Source organism: Vanessa tameamea, chromosome 5 (genome assembly GCF_037043105.1).
Source record: "Vanessa tameamea isolate UH-Manoa-2023 chromosome 5, ilVanTame1 primary haplotype, whole genome shotgun sequence".
Classification (NCBI taxonomy): Eukaryota; Metazoa; Arthropoda; class Insecta; order Lepidoptera; family Nymphalidae; genus Vanessa; species Vanessa tameamea.
In genome coordinates, this window is record NC_087313.1 from 13,967,638 (window position 1) to 13,990,425 (window position 22,788).

The 22,788-nt window shown below is 35.5% G+C and overlaps 1 protein-coding gene across 3 annotated transcripts in view; it reads left to right on the forward strand.

Moving 5' to 3' along the window:
* The window catches only part of LOC113404464 (ecdysone-induced protein 74EF), a 151,558-nt gene that overhangs the window by 124,270 nt on the left and 4,500 nt on the right, over positions 1-22,788 (forward strand). For all 3 annotated transcript variants that reach the window (XM_026645359.2, XM_026645360.2, XM_026645361.2), the window contains one exon: positions 7,106-7,309. In XM_026645359.2, coding sequence (XP_026501144.1) covers positions 7,106-7,309 — 204 coding nt within the window. The remainder of the gene's footprint in view (positions 1-7,105; positions 7,310-22,788) is intronic.

A 22,788-nucleotide genomic window follows, 5' to 3' on the forward strand; every position in this document is an offset into this window, starting at 1 on the left:
ATATTATTATTTATTTAATGTCGCCTGAAAACGGACAATTTAGTCGAGAGAGACTGGAAATGATCTATTTTAAAGGTTAGCCGGCAATATACGTGATTATTTTTACGAATAGACTTTACGATGTTTTCATTCAGTGCCGAGCACGAAATATATTATAAATAAAAATTAAGCTTGGCCGCTCTTAGAATCCGCAATCTTCGGCTCAAATTCAGGTGTTCCACCACTATTTCTGTAATAACTACAGGTCATAAAATAGTTCTCTTAAAATGCTTATCTATTCTGTTTCGAATTCTAGAAATATATAATTTTACTATAACCTTATATTCATTCAATGAATTTCGGGTAACCATTATCAGTAAAATTAAATAAATCTCTTAAAATTTAGACGATTAGTATGAATTAAGGATATTTCATCCGGTTGCGTTCACGGAATTCGAAGTGGACCGACAGTCATGCTATATTTAATACTAAACGACATTTTTTGACGAGTTATTATCACCGATACATTTTTTATGACAAAACGATGTTTCCGTTGTTTACACACTGAACTTTTTTACAACCTTTAAAATTTCTATCACCTTGTACCAACAAATCAACTAACTCAGACGTGCTCACCTTTTTAAATATTCCTTAATATTTTGCAACGAATGTATATATAATCAATATATTTTCGCTATCTGCAATATTAAATAAAGAGTCAAACCCAACAATTAACATTTTAAAACAAATGACATTTGTGTAGCTTCACAAGATGGCTATAATTACAGTGAGAAGGGACATTACGATGTAGATATTACGGGTAGGAACGCATATGACGTACTTTATACCTCGCATATTGCCCACGGGTACAGGTGACCACATACCATCAAATAAGCCTTCGGCTGATTTAAACGAGTCAGCCTAGCTGACCTACCAACATACAATCATTCGTTATGAAACAATTATTTGTATTTCAACATTTAAATTAAAAAAAATACAATATGAATTAATTTAATACTGATGTCTATCAAAACACTTTTGTGTAATTTTCATTAATTTACGCATATATGCCTGTTTAGAGTCTGTCTTCTGTATGTATTTGCCCTAACCCAGGTTTGACGTAGTATCGGAGCTGTGAAGAGGGATTATATAGCTACCTACATAATATATAGCAGGCATGAAGTGTCTTATATTTTTTGGCGTGCCTATATCTCACGTTCAGACGACCGAAACCCGTTATGACGTGATATTTTATTTGGTCTGTTTCTAACCGTCTGCTTATAATGAAATACCCGTTCGAAATAATAAAATAAATTCTATATAAATATATATATATCTATTCTCAGTAAAATAAGCATGATTTATTTACGTACTTAATTATAACTTCTTATTCGAATAAGCTGTTGTATTTTCAGTGAAAACCACACAATTATATTTATTTTTATAAAGTGAATATTATATATACTGGACTGTAATTGTTTGACGCGAAAGTTCGCGTCAAAACAAGCGGTGAGGGTCGAGGTATGAAAAATTCATAAAGAACAAAGAGGAAGTGCGGGGCAATCGATACCCTCAGCTGATGGCTCCCAATGTCACGACCGTGCCCCCCGATCTCCCCGCACGCACACAGCTATACCATTCAATGCGACACGCCACACACACATAGCGTAACCGTTATTTATTAGTTCTTTTATTAACGAAAATATTTATGTAAAATTATAACATCAGATAACGTTTGCAATTAAGATTTAAATATGACTTTACAGATTAAAGCTTTTCCGTTTTAAAGTCTGATTTAGAAAAATATATTGAATTTCTAGAAATAATTTTTTTATGTTTTAAATATTTATGTTAATTAATGCTGCAATAAAAATTTAAAAATTAGCGCGTTTAATATCTTACTTCAACGTGATTATGATTCCTCCCTTGTCACTAGTCACCTTGACTTAGGGGAAGAATCACATCAATGAGCTTTTCTTTTAGTTTGAACCCAGTACATCTGAATCTGCAGCTATATAACACAGCCACTATTCCAACGACGTAGTCAAATATTCTTTTGTTTAGGTTGCTTATAAGATTTGAGTATAAAATTCGTCAAAATGCATCGTCCTAGCCGTCGCTATTGTTAAATGAACATACACAGTAAATAAGAGGAGAAATGTTAACAATAAAAGTGTTACTTTCACTGAAATTAACCCTTCAAACTCAGCTGGTGCAGATGGTCAGAAAGGCCATGCAAAATGTGCAATTTCACCCGAATTCAATTGTTAAATATACATGTGGGTGTATTGATAATTTGCACAAGTGAACTAATAATATAGTTTTATTATTAATCTGAGTATTCAAAAGGGTTCATATTCGATATTGTCCGGTTCTGACAGCTCTGATATATTGCTTCGTGCGTCATTACGTCATACCGTTCATGTGTTTATTTCGGTGGAACAATTACAGCGAATAATAATACTCTTCAAATTTATTTGAGATACATACTGAGAATTTAAACAATTATATTTGTCTTTATTTAGAATAAATAAATAAAGTAATTTTTTCGATGGCGAAAACACTTTATATATAATGTCGAATAAATCATATAACAAAAATATTATTAGTATTTTTTACGATTATTTATGAATTAGTAAAAAAATAAATCTAAAACTAAATATCACAAATATGTCGAAACAAAATATTTTTATTCAAATACAATATCATTCACCGTTACCAAACGCATATTTACTTTAGCATCCAACTAAGTTGGTTTGGTTACCATATGGTAATCCGATATACATATATTTGAAGAGATAAAATTACGTTTTGTGCAAAAACGTCTACATTAACACTAAAATCGTCGACACCACAAAGCTTAACCCGTACAATACCGCACCGGGTCCCGAGTGCCGACCGCGGGACGAACCTAACCAAACAATCGGGACGCAGATGGTTGCACACATTGCGTACATTTCAAATATCTTCATGCAAAAATGGGTTATACACCTTGCACGACATCTCTGTGTACAATAGCCACTAATCTGTCGCTCGTCTCGTTCTAATCATGCATCATCTGTCCCTTTTGAATCAGCGCAGCCAGCGCTGACACTTCGTTATTAGAATGTCACGCGTGGGTGCGCAAACGCAACTCATTGTTAGTTTATGAATGAAATCGATGACGATTTGCAAATTTAAAATTGATTGGGAGAATATAGTAAAATAATGTTCCGTCTAAAGCTTTTTCTCATTATTATTATTATTATTATTAGTCAATGAAATAGAATCTCGTAGTCCGTCCTCTCTTAAACAAATTTGTTCACTAGTCCATACACACGGGTTTATCCCTCTCAGATTATATAACACGTATATAATTGTGGAACTGACCAACGGCACGTCATATTCAGGGTCCTAAGCACATTAACATCTTAAAGGAAATGAATAACAAAAGACGACGCGGAAAGGGTTGTTGTTTGAGATCTAGTGAAATTCTCACTTATGGTTTAGAAGTATTTTTGTATCTTACAATATGGACGTCCCTTCTAATAATATTTTTCAACTTAATAAAACTGATCGAAAAATATTTTTAAAAGCATTTGGGGAAGCGTGATTCAAAATATCGCTTTCAGCTTGTAAGCTGCAAAATATAACCGAGCTGAAATCGGTTTTGTGGTATTTTATATAAAATACCTTTTATGAGCAATTACGTATTATTTCCATTCATATAACATTACATAACAAATAAAGTCACGTAGGCTAATGCAATTAATCAATACTTAATACCCTTAATGACTTAACATAAATATTAGTCAATAGACAATTCGGGCTTTCCCCGCCATTCTGACGTCTGTCTCGTTTATTATCTGAGGAAAAACGTTAAACTCTCTTCTATAATATTCTTTACATAAATTTCAATTGTTTACATCAATAATTCTTATTCTAAGTGTCGAGTTTTCATTTCTACCATTTTTTAAATCTAATTCATAGATAATAAAATAGTAATATCAATAGAACTATATATAATATTTTTCATTGTTCATTAGTGACAACAATGAAATCATTAATTTCAGTGCTATATTTTTATTAAAACTAATGGGAATCACAAATCAAAGCACAATATCGAATAATGTATAGAAGACATTATGACGGGAGACGAGCCGACGATCGAGAGTGTAGTAACGTCGCGATCTCCACGTGTACCCGCCGAGTATATAACACCTTATGTACTCAATTCACCGCACGATTATTCATATGCAAAAAAATCTAAGTCATCATTCGCATGGATTATGGTCTAACGCCGCTTTTGGCACAAAGGCGATGGACAGCGGTCACTCCATAAAGATGGTCCGATTAAAAGAAGGATGGGGTACTTTTGTTCCGTATTGTGATATTTTACTAATGGGACCGCATTCCGAACCGACCGGTAGACTCGGACCGAAGGGGTCGAAGCGATCATTATTTATAGTTAATTTATTATTTTGATACGTGAGATGAAAGGGTTGTGACAATAGCCCAATTCCGTGTTCCTGGCCGTTGGGTCGGGCTCGAGTGACCGACCGCCGCGTTCGGTGAATACCTTCGACGTCTTAGAAATTTAATAACATTGTAAGAGTCGGTTCATATTAATTCTCATGTCCTAATTTGAAGCTGCCTCATGTCCAGTCCTAAAGCATTTAATGATTTAAAAAAAAAAACAGTTCAAAATTCCAAAAATCTTGAGTTTATAAAACTTTGATGTTTTACCAAATTGAGAGCTACAACTTCAAAGAGATATATGTGGTTTTCACAGACCCATATAACTTGAATACCAAAGACAATCCTAAATAGTGCCTATATGAAGTACAAAATTGTTACAAAGGCTATATTATATTCCGCGCCCTTCAAACGCCTTGACACCTAGAGGTGAACAGACAGACGTGCAGCTGCACCGCTTATAACTCATCAAATATGTAATGACCTCATAAATTCAATGTTACCGATTTTTACTTACACGCTTACAATAAATAAGTACATTATTTTCGGTATTTAATAATTAAAGCAAATATTTTAAATATAAAGTAGAGTAGAATTTTAATTTGATAATTTCAGATTGATTGCGGTCTCAACTGCTCATAAAGTTTGTAAACAGAGAGGAATATTAACCATTCCATTCGCTACCAATAGCGACCATGGGAACGAAGACGTCCCTTGTTACTGTGTTTACTCTGGCTCACTGCATCGCCTGCTATCAATGCTTTTCTATAGTAAAATAACGGATGAGTCTATAGTACTGTTTATAGTATGGCCGACGGATAGGCCTTCACAGAGTCCTATCACTTTTAAGACTGAATTCCAATATAAAAATATTGGAATTAAAAACCTACGATCACAGTTTACAATATTGTCAGCTATATTCGTTTCAAGCGATGTTATACCGTTCATTCGGAACGTTGATACTACAAATATACTTTTTTAGCATCTTTATTCTGAAAAGGAATAGCGACAACCTCTTTGGTGTCAATTTCATTTCATAAATTTACAAATACAAACATTGCAACATTACACACACTGAACCGTTCGGCTTCTCCAAAACTTGTTCTAAAAATAATCAGTAGTATTAAAATAGCTCTATTTACTAGTGATTATACAGTAACACTATTCCATTCAACATTTAAATGGTCAACAGTGGCCGGCGAGGCCCATAGCTTCCAGGTTCCCATAGCCATTGTCCGGCGTTGAAGGGTTGACAATGGCCACAAAGGGGTGTGGACAGCGCTTTAAACATCGCACCGGTCAAATGGTCACTGGAGTTACCAGTCATAGTTTCAATGGACGAGGAAACGTATGAATAAAAAACTTTCTTTCTTACCGTATAGTCGTATGATTACATTATTTAAATACCGTTATTCGTCAAACTTTTTATTACGAGGGCTCGGACATGAGAATGTTTCGTGAAGGTAGAGCTGAAAATTATGATCAAAGTGAAACGGACCGAGTAACTGTCACCTCGGATCGAGCAAAACGGTCAAATGTATACGAAATCAAAATAACAGCACATCCCGATTCAGAATCTTAATAACGTGTAACCCGTGAAATATCACACATGAATATTAACACAACCGACGTGCGATAACTAATTCACAATTATACTTAATAATTATGCAAACGAAACACACCGAAATGACGAGCACTAGTATTTGTGATGCAAAAAAATGCAACCCTAATCGCCCCTCGGCCTTTGCGACCCTAAGACAGAGAAATCAGCATAATCATAAATTAAAAACATACCAAAGCATTTTTGCATAATAATAGATCGCTGACCATACGCATGCGTTCCCACGCGGCAGAAACAGGTTAAGTGCAAGTGCATTTCTGCGATAGCCTCTAACGGTAGTTAAGCGTATTGTCCAAACTGACCGTTGGGTCTTAGAGACCCGGGATTAATAGCAGGGTTGCATGCGAATTATGCAAGATGACCGTTAGATGCAACAACAGATGCTGTCTTTGTGATTTATTTGTGTTTTATTCAAATTACATTTTTAAACAGTTCACTGACATGGTTCGCCGACCATACCTACATAGTAAAATTCTCATATTACATTACTTTAAATTAAAAAAACGAAACGTTATTTGACACGATTTTAAATCTAGAATCTAAATATTGAAAACTATGTTCCTCGTATATATAAAAACCGCAACCGAACTGAATAAACACAAACAGATAACAAAAATGATGCAATTAAGAGTTGTAAAATTTCCCAGAAACAAATAAAAATACAATACATTATTTAAATATAATTTCTAGAACCGCAAGATGGCCGACTCTGTCATGCCTATTTTAATTTCACTTCGAACGGCTTCGGTGTATTTTATTATTAGTTACCGATTGACACAATTGTCTCGGAAACATTGAGTTCATCGTTTCTATGAGATTTAGACAATTTATTAACAAATACAACACGTTACCCAGCAATTCAAAGTGAAACAATCCTTTCCGAATGAATTTAGTTTTAACTTCATCATTTCGTATTCAAATGAAATTTCGTTTATTAGAGATTTTACTTATAAAAAAATTGTTCCAAAATAAAGCTTCCTCGTCGATTAATAATCTTAAGCTATAATAAAACTATTAAATTGTTTACTAATTTTTCAAATTTTTCTCCAGGTTCCCTGCCCCCCTCACCAGCCGACAGTGGCGTGTCGGATGTGGAATCTTCATCATCAGGCGCCGGCTCTGCGGAGGAGCTTAAAGCGCGGCTGCAACCGCCGCCCCCAGCGCCCTTCCACACGCCTTTCCTGCCCTTCTACCAGCAGCATCAGATCGCCACCTCCTTGCAGCACCACGTCGCTGCCCATCCAAGGCCAACCGGTAAGTTTTTTAAACGTTGTGCGTTTCGATGTATTTCATGATAGTTAAGACGCGGTAACTTGTAACTGATGTAGCTAACTGTTTACCTGCTTCGTATAATTATAACGAAGTTTTGTCTAAAGTTAGTTTGCATTTGAACATTCTAATAAAACTTTACTTAGCCGATGTACATGGTTAAAGTTTATTTTAGATAAGTTAATTACGTTATCTTAGGTTATATACTTCATGATTCTATCGCAAGATATTTGTATAATTATTATGACAAGTCTAAAATACAGTCTCCGATTTTTAGTTTATTAAAATACGACTTAATTTTCTTAAGTGTTACGTAATATATATATTTGGAGACGTTCGGACTCTAGCGGGCATAACCGGCAACAGACTCGGTATTTGATTGATACTTATTCCTTGATACAAATCAGTGGACAGTAACTGCTTGTTCTTGACGGTTTCGCCCATGTATACGACTATTTATATGTAGTCTGCAGTTTTTGCTCGACTCTGGGACACTCGATGAGAATACCAATTCATTGTAGTGGACAACCAAACACAAGATCCGCATTACTCGTCTTACTAATGAAGTTATAAATCTTTATTAGCACTTTGAATGATAAACTTTAGTCTAGAATGAACTTTTTTAACGAGTTGTAATTCTTCTATGTATAATTAATTATATACATAATATTGTTGTTTTACGTTTTTTGACGTGCAATTTTAGTCACTAAGTACGCAAATGTATTCGATGTAATTTACGCTTCAAAAATATTAACTTCGCTCTTATTTCCTAAATAACGTGCAAGTACGCATGCCCTGCGCCCATACTTGAACCTTAATTATCATCTATGACAAAGATTTTACTTCTTTTTAAATATGGCTACTCGTCCAAATTATGATATTAAAAGACAATTTTTTATCTTCAGAAAGCGATCATTATAATTCGATAAATTTAAACAAGTTTTATTTAAACAAGTCAAGCTAAAGTTACTTTTGGACAATAATTGAAACGAATAAATTAATTATTTTATATTAATTACTTCTATACATTATATCTTTATCAATTATACGTTTAAAAATGAATGAAAAATAGCGTTGCGAAAATTAAAGATGGAGAAACAAAAGCATTGTTTGGGTGGGAAGGTGACCTACGGTGAACGCTCCACCCGGAAGGTCACCTTACTGCGCGCGCGCAGGGTATTTGGGAAACATCAAACAGCGCGGACCGGCTTAACCTTAGATATATCAACTTAGCAACATGTTATCTTTAAAACATTTTTATTAAAGCTAACCTTTTATTACTTGATTTGTTTTACTATTCTAATTGACAAATTAAATTATATTTTTTAAATTTAATAAAAAAAGATCTGCTCTGAATATTAATAGTTTCGTCATTTTTTAATTCATCGTTCATGACTATGGTACAATAATTCCACATATATTAATTATATGATGTGTCATTCTACGAATTACTTCCAAGGAATGCGAATTGCCCTTAAACGCAAATTAATAATCTTTAAAAAGCAAATTAATAGTAACAACAAAGTTGTAGATCCTCTACGGACTTCCGGGGGCGTGTTTAGCGCACTGGCTGCCAGCCAGTTGGCCCTCATTCCGTCTCCCGAGAACATTAAACAACCGAATTATTCACCCACCCGACAATAACTCACGATGCATTTGTTACAATTTGTAACAGAAAAACACGTGTGATAAGTAAAGTTTTTATAAACAAAGCTATCAATTCAGATACGGAATTAGCTCGTGGGATGCGTTCGAGAATATGGACGATTATTGTGAGCAATTTACACGTCGACACAGGCACCGAGCGGCTTACTGAAATTGACTACCAAGTTGGTTTTGTATCGAGAGAATTAAAAGCAGCATTGTAACCATTTTAAGTAAATAAGTTTAAAACAGTTCTACAACTGTTAGCAGTCTTCGATATAATTTTGCAATTCAGATGGATTATATTTTACTACATTAATAGTTCTGAGTAACATCTAACGCTCGACTAAACAAAAGCAATAAAAAACGGGAAGTACAATTCCGTCATGAATCGAACATTTGTTTGTGATGAACACGTTTCGCTGTTTACTAACACACACACATTTATGTAGCACAGATTTCCTAGAAAATATAACAATAGCCGTGACAAGATCATAAGACACGCTAAGAAATTGATGATTAGTTAATAAAAAAAAAGATAATTTATATGTTTTAATATTAAAATTATCATTAATTAATGTAATTGTAATTGATGTTCTTTTAGTTTAATAATAAAACTACGTCGAAAGTAATGATAGAATATATCATATTAAACGGCGACAAAATTAAAACAAAAATTAAAAAATCAAAGATCACATCTCACTCGATACGGTGCACGGTGAAGGCGCATCCCTAGCGCGGAACCCGTTGGCATAGCGATGCATCGGACGCCTGTCCTCAGCTATTTGACATTGTACAAGGTCAGTGCTCCTAATATAAACATGCAAAAACTACCGCGCTGTCCGCGTATGCGTACCGCGTAGCGTACGTATTGCGCCGGCGCATGCGAAACGAGCACTTTCGATTATGGTTGCATTTAAAAATTAACTATTAATTACGTGTCTATGAGTTGCTTTGTTTTGCACTTTGATATTATCAATGAACTATCTAAATAATTCGAACTATTATATCAAGTAATGACCATTTCTCAGTAAAACTTATGATTAGTGTCGAGCATCATTAAAGGAAATAAAAAATACCATTAAAAATATTGTAAATACAGTGAAAAATATTTGCCACGATATGTACTCTTCTTGAATAATTTCGATACTTAAACACAATGTCACAACACTAAATCGGTTGCTACATTACACCGACACCGATAAATTTTGCCGATAATTCAGGATAACCGCTTTTATTTTCACTTACACACAATAAAGTCAACAGCCAAACGCTTTAGCGGGAACGGAAAAGATAAGATTCACCATGCCACAAAAACAATAACAGCGGACCGGACTAATGTGTCACGATGGTTATTTTGCCTGCACACCATATCAGTATGTAAATACAGAAACAAATTAACAAATATATGTATATAGATTTTAAGCTTTATTCTCGTCAAGAATACCCTTAATTTTACAACAACTATAAATTTACACGTAAATGGTACCTGGATTATAACATTCTCCAAGCCTGCAGAGGAGAATAAATTGCTTCAAAAATACTTCGTTATTTATACCAAATAAAATCTGAAATGGATTTTGAAGAAAACCTTACTTTCAACCATAATGACACGTCTTACAAGTAAAAAAATCAAATAGGATTAAGATTTAAAATAGAATTAGTTGAAAGTTTTAACGAACTATACTCATCTAGTCATCATACGTTCCAATTGTGCTCAGAGGCTGTTCGGATCATGTCATGTTGGAAGTGGCTGCGAGGCGTGCGGTATTGCGCTAACCACACACGAAATTTCGATGTTGCAAACACATTGCAAAAGAGCGCGGTACCGGCGCCGCCATTGTCAGCCACTGGCGAAACACACGACCTTCCTACTCGGATTGGGCAGTCGAAACCTGATTTGAGTATGTGCCACGCTAAAGCTAAAGCTACGTTTTCATACGTTTTCGAAACTATTAAAACAGGTGCTGCGACACGGAAATCAACGATGAAATTAAAATGTGTATACAAGTGGCCAGGACGATTTCACATTTTGGAGGCCACATAAGTAAGGAAACCTCGAAAGTTTTCACTAAATCGACACATTGAATTCGAACATGAATGATGTTGAAACTGCACACACATAGGTGAAAACATTCAGATATCGTTCGTATCGGCTAATCATCGCAGCCTTGACTCGGCGCTAGATTGGCCAATTACATGACGTACGGCGATGTGAAACACCACTCTTTAGCGTCGAGAGGTTCCAAAGAATTGTGATGCCGGTTGCGACAGAGCGAATGTTTGGATGGAATACGCGCACGGTAGCTGCGACACAAACAAAAACAACTTCACCAGCTCAGGTAACACTATCCACAGGTGATATATAAATGTTACTAAAGTAATCATAATAGAATTTAAAACGTACCTATACGAATAAGAAATGGTTGTTGTTAATCGGCATCTGATTGGGCCCTGATTGCGTGATATCCTCTCGCCGCTGTGCATGCCTGATACCGCTACGGTTGTTTTTCTATTTATCATAATGACCTGAATCTGTCGTACGTTTACACGACATACGATAGCTGATTGCACATTAACTGAAACAACGAACATGCGAGTAATATATAAAATAACTTATCGTTATAAGCGTGTTTTCGTGACATATGTATATGCACAAACGAAATGGAAATTAAAATGATCGTTGCGTCTATTTTGCAGAGCTGCATCGCGATAAGGCTTACATGTGTGCGTTTCTAACGTGTGCGAGTGTGCGTGTGTGCGCCGTGCGCGGGAGTGTGCGCGAGGTGATCGTCCCGTTTCAAGGGCAGTGCAGCTAGCGCTCATATTAATAGTTGGCGACTATTTTTGCCGCGTCGCCGCCGGGGGACCGGAACGTTATTATTGACATTCGCGAACTTCCAAATTGGACTTACATCACTCTACGTGAAAAACAAACTAACTTTTCCTGTTTATTTGTGACATTCGAAGAACGATTCCATCCTATGAGCAAACTGTTGTCAGTTTTTATTACTTTTTCATCAGCCATTAAAACTGCACTGAAGAAAGTTGACAGTATAAATTGTTTTTTAGACAATATATATATTTTAAATTGATTTAATCAAAATATGTCTAGTAGATTATAGACTTATTCAATGTTATTTATCAAACGGCCATAATAGATAACAGGTTGATGTTTCGAGAACGGAAACATAACTAATTAATGTGACCTCAATTCGGATTTCTCATTCGATATATGTATAGTCTTCCGCTAATTAGAATCTCGTTAGAAATAAACCTTAGGATCTTAATCTGATGTATTCAGTTAACGTACAACGTATATTACAACATTTAATTTTAATTTCGAAAGAAATCTTGGAAAAATCTTAGACAAAACAATATGTATTTTAAAGACATTTCACAAGACATATATATAAACTAAAAGTCTTTGTCCAATCGTCGGCCGTACAAGGAAGACGCTCGCGCCATCTGTCGTTCGGCCGGCGCTTGCGCAATGCGACCCACTTGCGCCGCGGCCGCTGCCAAACGCCTCGGCTCCTCTACAATTACATATTTCGGTGTCGCAACACTCGCGTCGCATCCGAGTTGAACGGCCCGCGACCTTGAGCGTTGCGCAGCGCACGCGCCGCTGAAAGCGAAAGGACCGAGTGAATCCCGGAATTTAGTACAGTAACATGAGCTGTAATTGGTAGCTCTACCTCCTGCTACCATCGCAAGGCAACTGTGGCCAAGCCAAGACCAACTCAGCAATCTCGATAACAACGGAGCAGCGCAATAGAGATTGAATTGGAGCTATTAATGATCATGTGTGTACGTGATCAGCCACTTGTGAACGTCACTTATCACGAAACCGCATAGAGGTTCCTCCTACCCGTGAATCATACGAACAACAAGAGCTGGTAGTGGTGCGTCACTAAGTGTTCTGTTTCACACGCCTCCTTGCGCCTACGCACTTGCACAATATTCTCTCCGCCGCCATCTTCCTTCCGAAACACACCACATTTACATTTATTAAATAACTTAGCTGAAAAACAAAAAATAACCTTTTTTATTTTGGAACGGAACGTAAAATTTACGTAACGTTACGAATGGCTATGAGACTTGTCCTCGACTTACATTGTGTACACAAATGTCAATTTAAACAAAATATTTCCTTGTCATATATTTTAGTTTCCAAGGAAATGAGAACTTATTTGATCAAACTTCATATATCTTATTAACGTACTACACAAAATTCAATCAGACGAAAAATAATCACGACCCAATTTCACGTCGGATCTCAGCCCACTTCCCCGGAAACCCCATACGTGTGCTTATTTTACGATAGGTATAAAAACAGAGGGGCAGCAGAGTCCAGGCGGCCTACATACGCGCTTCACTGATTTCCTGCCCGTTTTAAAATTATCCGCTCGTTCCCGGCGGAGCGGCAAGGGCGCCCTTTGCAGACCATAGCCCCTTACACTCCAAATAGAATTATAAAGTCTATAGCCGATACACAGGAAATCCAAATGTCAAATGTCGATTATATCACTCTAACAATAACAACTCTATAATATTATAACCGCTTTGTTTAAAGTTCATGATGAGCACCTGACCCTAAAATTGTTCAAGTAGTCATTTCAACTTTAAAATTGGTCGCGTCTTCTAGTCATTTGGTAATATTAAATGATACGCAAATATCGGCAAGACGTTTCCGTATCTGCCAAAGTACTTTCGTATGAAAATCTGAACCTGTTATTTTCCAAAGGACGTCTTGAAATGAAAATGAGATGGCAAAGCGGCTATCCTTGTGCCGTGCGTGGCACTAACGGGGTCAGTGTTAGACCGCATAGCGCTGCATAAATAGACGCACTCGCCCCACCACACCTCCCTCCTTTCGCTTCGATGCACTAAGATCATCTTTGTGGAAGTTTAGTTAGGGATGTTCTATATAATATTCTCAGTATATCATCTTTCTTAATCAGAAAATAGACATAAGGTTTTGAACTAGTCATAAAACTTTGGATCGATTTTTTTTATACACAGTAACTCTCGTTACATAGCAGAGACGAAATTTACTCCAGTTCAATTTGTTCCATCGTAGCAACCTGAATATCTAACAGCTAAATTGATATGTTTACTTATAGCTAATAACATGAGCATGAACAAATTAGGACATCTTTGTCAGTATAAAATTAATTAATATAAAGTACTTAAATTTAAATACTTTCAATAAAAAGTATCAATTGCAAATAAATTATTGCAATTAATTTATGAACATAATAGCTATGTAACAGAAAGATAAAAATTGTATAGTTTTATAGAGAGACATTTTATTATATTATTAACATGATGATCATTTGAAAACTTAATGAGTCGAGTCTTCGCCTTATTGATTCTATGAAATAATTATTACAAACTAATACCACAAATGTCAGATAAGTTTTTTTTAATACAAGATTCCCAGACGTAAAATGAAACTTTACAAGCTACACAACCAGACGCTCGTTTCATAAACTACCCGCGTAAGATGATAATTACACCATTAGCTACGTATGCAAAATTAGCGTTCATTACCGAAAGACTATTCCAATAAAGCTTGTTGTTTCTGATTAGAAAATATAGCTTTCATTTTTTCACACCTCGTAAGATCTAGATGCTGTAAAAGTTATTTTAGTTCACAGTGTTACTAAGCAAGATATGGCAACATATATTATAATTGTCATTATGCCAATAATTTACTTTTAACGTAACAGCGTAATAACGGTGAATAACCACAATTATTCACAAATACCCAACAACGTCTAAACCACCCGCCCGAAGCTCTCGAATACCAATTCACATCTCAAACGTTGCCGACGTAAAATCGAATTTTCCATTGAAGTCACACGCACGGGATAATTATGCGACTTTATGCGAAACTTATCGTTTCAAATAAATAATAATTAGCGACAAGTCGTTCCGGCCTGTTTGCCGCCAGGGTCGAGTGGGGCAACGATGAAACTGCAGGCCTTGACCGACCGCGGCCGGCCCTCAACCTGCCTACGAGCTAGGCAGCGTCGGGGCTGTGGAAGCACCTTTTGATTGTTATTTGCAACTTTTTCATATTGTTAAATAATATAGAGGATACAAAAGCTTTATATACAAGCTTTAGCTATTGGAACGTTCGATTGTAGGAACTTGCTTAGCAGGCCAAAAGAAATACATAATCTCCTTCCATCAAACTTACTAGGTACTTGCAAATTTACTTGAAACTTTAAATAACGACAATTATAATATAATGAATGTTTTGCGTCATTTAATCGTTACCGTTTTAACTTTACGGAATTATACACTGAGATATTTTGTCGTAAAGCGATTCTCATTACACAAATTCTCACTTATACAATTGCGAATCCTCTTGGTTTGCATTATTATTTTTAACAGAACCATGTTAATTACCGTCGGTACGTGTATGTAAACAATAAATTCTTGTTTTGTGCTATTCATGTATGTAGGCCGCAGCGGATAACAGTCGGCAGCCGGAAACCAATATTAGAGATGAGCGGAAGGCGAAACTTCTCGAGCAACACGCAACCTGCGTAGACGCTGTAGGTTTCAAATTAATATATCCCAACCTTTATTGACTGAGTCTCGTCTTTAATTACCATCGCCCATCGGTATTGAAACAAGTGTAACGTACGAGCGAGTCTCCGGTCACATAGCGCCTTTATACTTTATTCCGTACACATAAATTATGTCTCGTTTGTTAGGTTATATAAACTTGAGATTGCTTAACATAACATAACATAATCAGCCTGTAAATTTCCCACTGCTGGGCTAAGGCCTCCTCTCTCCTCTCAGATTGCTTATATTGAGATAAATATTAATTGACTATATTTTATAGCATTTTCTAGTAAAAATAAAAAGTTTTGCCGACTACGTTTAGTTTAAATACTTATCAAAAGCACTTAACGGCTACGGCTTCCAAATGAATAGCATTTTAGTGAGTACCTAATGCTTCTAAAGAAAATAGAGTTCTGAAGCCAATAACCAATACATAGCCACCAAGTGATTGATCCAAGATGGCGTCCCGCAAGGAAGTGCAGGAATTCGCGAGGCGTGTTAGAGGACGCGAGGGGTGGCGGGAGGGGCGCTGTGACCTTCGCGCGTTGATGCAATGTCGCCGTGTCATTGACCACGCGCCGCAAACAGTTGCAGCTTACCCCCCTCGCCGAATGCCCCGCCGCCCACACTCCCGCCATCCCCCTGCACCCGCGCCATCTATCAGCCACCCGCCCCCCCCTCTCGTTCTGCACTCACTTTTACCGTCGCGTAAGGATGCTAGCTCCATTGTCGATATCCCTGCATTTTGTATACATGCTAAAAATAATAAATTATCGAGTATCAATTGTTTAAATAATAGTACATTTACTCCAAATCATAGTTGTATATCGTTATTATTATAAAAAATCGTCTATTGCTTCAAATAGAAGTACAATGAAAAGCAAATAGATCGATTAATTTAACGGGTGCTAACGTGGCCTTGCTTAGTTAACTGTGTAAAAACAGCGAAGCAATATTATAAGTTATAACAAGGCGACTTTTTCTTTGGTTACACGTATTTACGTAAGCGGGGTACATGAACTCTACAACGAATCACCTTCAGCGCGTCCCAATATACAGGTTGAGGTCGAATTGACAATAAAAGTAGTTTTCGATAAAGCAACGACAAACAAGACGACTTTCGAGGCGAAGTCATTAGTTCGCGCGGGAAAGTGATAATGTCGGAGTGAGTCAAACTCACTAATCGCAGTGAACATCGTACGATACTTTGAACTGACCAATCCTAAACCCCTTCATGTGCTCTGCACGTTTTACTTGCAATACACTTCCTCAGACGACTAACACGACTCAGCACAGATAAAAAAATTATACACTAATAAAAACTATTTCTCAATTCTAATACAGGTCATCAATTTATTATAATAATTAAAAATATAATTACGTAAATTATTTTAAAAGTAAGTTAGTTTCTTTCTAATAAAATAATAACAATATAAATATGTTTGATTATACAAATACATAAATGATCGCCAATACAAAATAAAGAGAAATATCATGCTCTATCTTTTTGAACGTGGCCCCACTGATCCTGACCTTCCTTAACACACACACGCCATTGTATTACCCGGCCTAAATAAATAGCCGGCACACACAAACGAGACGCGTACATCCGACTGATAACTGCATCCGGCACGATATTTGCATTATGATGTATAAAAAAACTTTTAGGCAGATAGCCCGTCATTGATAACCTATTCTGTGGTCGAAATCTCGATGAAAGTCATCGTAATTATTGGTTCGTTCGCTTTCATGTTTTGAATATGAGTAGATTATGTAATCTACAAAATATTTGTTTACTCAGGAAATGTTTATTAAAATTCGCTAAAGTCAGTCAGTCAGTTATAAATACTATAATCTTATGCACAGTCAGGTTAATTTGTCATTAAACACTACTTATGAGAAACGGAAATTTTATCTGTACTTATTATTAATGTTATGCATTAATTCTGAAACGGTTTCCAGAATATCTACTGAAAATAATTCTTAAATAATTAAGAAATTGATTACATTCGTATTTTTTTACATATTCATTACATAATAACTATCTACTTTATATTTCCTTTTGTAAAAACTGAACATCGTTTGTCACATATAGATGTTTTTTTCTTTGTCGTCCCATTCATTATTAGAAAGCAAAGGCCGCAGATAAAAAGTCTAATATACAATAAAATAAAAAATAAAAAACATGTAGCGAAGTTATGTTAGCGTAATACACAAATGACTAAAATGTGAATTAGATAAGTGTTCACTTCCTACACAGATAATGAGCGACCATCGAACTGTGGAGTCTACGCCAACATTCAAAGAGCGGTCCAACACGATAAAAATTAAAGGTTCAATTAACAATAAAATAATTAAAAGCATGCCTTTAATTTTATTCTAAGTTTACGATTAAAATACTTCATATTCATTTTTTTTTTAATTAATTATACTGAAACGATAAGTACATGACATAAAATACACGAAAATCATTCACAATTTATTGAATAAATATAAATGACAAATACAGAAAATACATATATATTTTTATTAAACACATTGTCTAGTTATAGTAAGATAGCGCTAAAGCTATAAACAAATTGTCAATAGTGTGCCTGTGATTTATAAAATATAAACTGGCAACACAATAATTCCGTTATTGATAAAAATCTATATTTTCGTCATACGATTTGAACTCTAATTCGAACCGATGTAATCCTGTTTATTTCAAAAAATCGCTTGAAATTTAAATAAATTACCGCCCATGCGATATCACCGAGGCAAGAATGATGCTCTGTATAACTAAGTAACTAAGTAAGTGATAAGAGCCAGCTGTGATGAATAAGATATAGTATACTTTATTTAAATACGCACACAAAACAAATACTAATTGGTAAATATACGAAAAGCTATATTTCAAAAGTATTCATTAGTATTGAAAGCATGGCCCTCCTTCCAAAGGTTACGGATTACGAGTGACACCATAACAGTGACGTCACAGTATTACAAACAATTACAAATTACGCAAGTAAAGCGACCCGGCTCGGTTTGTGCCAATGACAACTACCGACCGGCGCGCCGACAGTCGAATGGAAATATTTCACGGGACACGCAATATTGTATTTGCATAAAACTTCAATAAGTTCCTCTCGCCTTTAAGCTTCCGACTCGAATAAACCCTTTGCAAGTCCAAACATTATTTCTTTGAACTGGCAATGAAACGAACGGGTTTATGAACATTTTTTACTTACAATATCGAGTTACAAGAGTGTTTTCGTTTTAGAATATTCATGGGATTCTTAATCTAAATTCCATCCAGAAATACCGTGTCACAATACGCCCACGTGACCCCAATACAAGTGTCGCCCTCTGCTATCGGTTACGTAAGGTGCTTGTGCCCGCGCAGCGCTGACCTTACTTAACGCAACACAAGTTCGCCGCGAACGGGGACATAGACATTATGATATAAATAAACGCAATTGTCAAATAATTAAAATACAGTTTCACTTATTATACTTGCATACTACTTAACACATACACCCACTTCAATGTTTATACTATCTCATATTAAAAGAAACACACAGATAAAATAAATTATTTAATTAGTAAGTAAAACCGAAAAAAATACGATCTAAAGTAAACTAAAAATCTAAATATATTTGTAATATTTAATTCCATGACTTCCGATTCAGCTTATTAGAACAAACATTTGCAAAAGTTATAATCTCCATACAACAAGACATTCAATTGTTTCTGGATATCAGTCGCGCATAAGAGAACACGCAAAAATATTACCAGTTTTATTTGGTAAGCGAAAATATTGATAAGTTCATTCAATATTATTACATCAATACAAATACCAAAGCTAACAGTGATTAAGAATTATATCATCATTGTTATTCGAGATGAAGTACTGATACGAGCCTAATAATCTTGGTAACATATCTATCGGGCTATAGATCAATATATGAAAATTCTAGGAACAAGATAAGTACGTTTATTAAAGTGCAAATATAGGAGGTCTTATTAACACAATATGTTAATTGAATATAAGTAAAAACACTTTAAAACGCACAATGGTACGTGTTAGGTTAGCAGAGTGATGTTAAAGTTACAGGTTCAATTCAAATACAAACAATACACAAATTTAAAAGATATATATTCATAATTATAATATAAACTTCGTAATAAATGAGTTTAACATTGTTTAATGAACAGTCGTATACTAAGCCAGTGGTGACATTCGAGTTACCGTCATTTGAACTATATTTAAAACAAAAATATTCAACTATTAAATATCCGTCTGTATCGAAGGAACGTGCTTTCTTTAATAAAGTAAGCGTAGTGATAGATTATCTGTGTCAACGGATAAGATTATTTTAAACCGTAATAGTAAAAGTGTTCTCATGCCATAGTTTAGCATCACGGACTGGCGGACTCTGCTTATATGTATAGAAGCTTATCTGATTAATATCGATTATTGCAAGGAGATTATAATGAAATCAAAAACCAACTACCGAGTTCGTTATATTTCGGTTGCGTGCAAATATTTATTAATTGAAACTAAATAGCATTATATCTTCACTTATAAAGAAATATATGTGCTTACTTCAAAATATAGTTTCCGTACTCAATAAGAAAGGAAACTTATCATATACAAGTCCTTTAAGTATGAATAGATGTTTATGTTTAATAATTTTTTTATCGCGCAGAATTTGTATAAATTATCCGGACAAAGTCACCTTGATAACGAAATCAAAACAATTTATCACCTCAACTTGCTCGCTCGGATAAGGCGACGAGTGCAGAGTATAAATATACAGTAAAAAGTTTTATACTATGAACTCTGTAGTTCTCTACTCGCATTTTCGCTTTTATACATGTAGCTACTTTTAATTCTCAACACAATATAACTACGATAGATTCCAGGCATTTATCTTTCGAACATTTTATCTCCAATCAAAAGACTGCAATTTATAATTTCTATGACGCATCGTTTACAAATATGTTAATCGATAAATATGACGAAAGAAAAACGTATCTCGGGACTAAAATAAAAATAATTCATTCGTTTATAATCAATAACAAAATATTTTCAAACGTTTATATGAGCGGAACGAAATATAATTCGCATTCAGATGCAAAAATAAGACTTATAAGGAAAATCACAAAGCGCGACGCGTAATCTTGTAAGCGCTAAGCAGCGGGAGCGACAGGAGCAGAGGGATGCGCGGGCGCAGGCTTTGTGTGTGTGTGTGCGTGTGTGTGAAGGTCAACCGGCGGCGTCATTTCCTGGTCATTGCCTGCCTCATCCGACGCCCGTCTGCACGCGCACGCACACACTCGAGATATGCACTCTTAGAAACACGCACACCGCTTTCCGGTGGCACAGGAAAACGTACGTAGATGTAGCCATTGTAAACGACTCTATGGGAGGATGTGACTGAATAAAAATTGCATTGTTTATGCATGACAATCAAACTAGGATAGTTATGTACGACTTCCCACGTGACGGCAAATTTTTAAGTCGCGACCATCTTTCATTGAACCGACAAAAGGAATCGGTGAATTTAACAAACATACTACTAAAGCTATAAAATCAGGGGTTTAATGCGATTTCGGTTTACATTTGGAAATTTTAAAAATCTTGCGAAAGGATGAGTCATGGACCATGATCTCATGGTTATCCGAAAAGAAAACAACGCTCTTCGGATGAAATTGCAATCAAATGTCCGCGACAAAAATACTAGAACTATTAATAACGTAACAGTGTATGTTTAATACAATAAAACAAAGAAAATCGTACAACACACACAAATGTTACGTGTCTCATAATCCGTGCAATTCGCGTTATCTCTTCCGGCAAAAAACATTAACAAGATAATGTTTGTTGTTCGCAAAAACACGCTCGAACAGTTGCTTGTAGGAAATGTACCCAATCTTATCTCATTATATTTATCATTTTATCAGCATTCGTCGTCATAGATATATCATCTGCGAGGCAGTGACGACGCTGGGAGACTGCCAAACATCCTAAACACTCGCTTTTTCGATTTCATCACACCAATAGAAAAGTAAATTCCGATTGGAAATAAATATATCTTTATCGAATCTTCGTTAGGCTGCTAACGATTCATAAGTTAGGGCTTTAAACGAAGACCCTGTGAGAAACGAGCTAAATGTTCGCGTTCAGAGCTAATATATGAGTCTATAGATGATAAAACAATAGTGTTTGTATCACAAGAGGTTTGTGGGGTAACCTATTTCTTGCGTGCGGGATGCGAGACCGGTTGTATCCCTCCTCCACCAACGTTCGCATTCTTGTATCCGGGAATAAAATACCGTCATAGTGACCGATGGTCTTAATTATAGCCTGTAATGCTCGATGATAGAGTCTAGTTTCGGTTGGACGTCACGGTGAGTAGTTTTCTTTTCGCATCAAGGGAGTGAAGATGACACTAGATGTACGGGCGGGCGCGCACGACGCCGTAACCTTGGTATTGCAGCAGTTAAACCAGTAGGATGCGTTCAGCGCATCCGCTAAAAATAGAACCGCCAGCGCATAATATATGTGTTTTTTGTTGTTTTGTACTAGTGTTCCCAGGGTAGGGATACAGCGTACGTGGAACGGTTCATTAAATCGTAAATATATGAGTAACAATACGCTAACCCATCCGTTATCATTCCATTTATCTTTTAGATTGCGGCATGTACTTGCTTTTTAGGTTGGAATAACATTTTGTTTTTAAACGAGGCCGGAAGCCCTAAAACCTAGACCCGTCCGTGCCGTTGGATGTGTGCGGGGAGACATTAAATTTAATTACATATACATATCAATGTAAGTAGCTATGTACAATGTACCTTCTCGTTTGTGTGCGTAACTGTTGTGTGAATCACATGTTTCATACGTACAGTTCATCTTTATATGAATATTTTTGTTAACTAAATAAATTAACGTTTATAAACGGAATATTTTAAATTGTTTCTATTACTTACTAATTTTGAGGTTTACTTTCTAATTAATATTAATAGTCGTAATAATATAGGCATTTCATTAATATACATTCTTACAGAGCCGAACATAATTTAATTTACAATATCAATTTCGAATTTGTATCATTCTATTATTCAATCTAATTTACGACAGCGTAGTTGAAACGCTTATCAAATTATTATTATTTCTGGTTTATCAAAACATGTTTATAGTGAGTTTAATACCTAAAATAATCATTTCCTTATTTAATAATAAAACATTA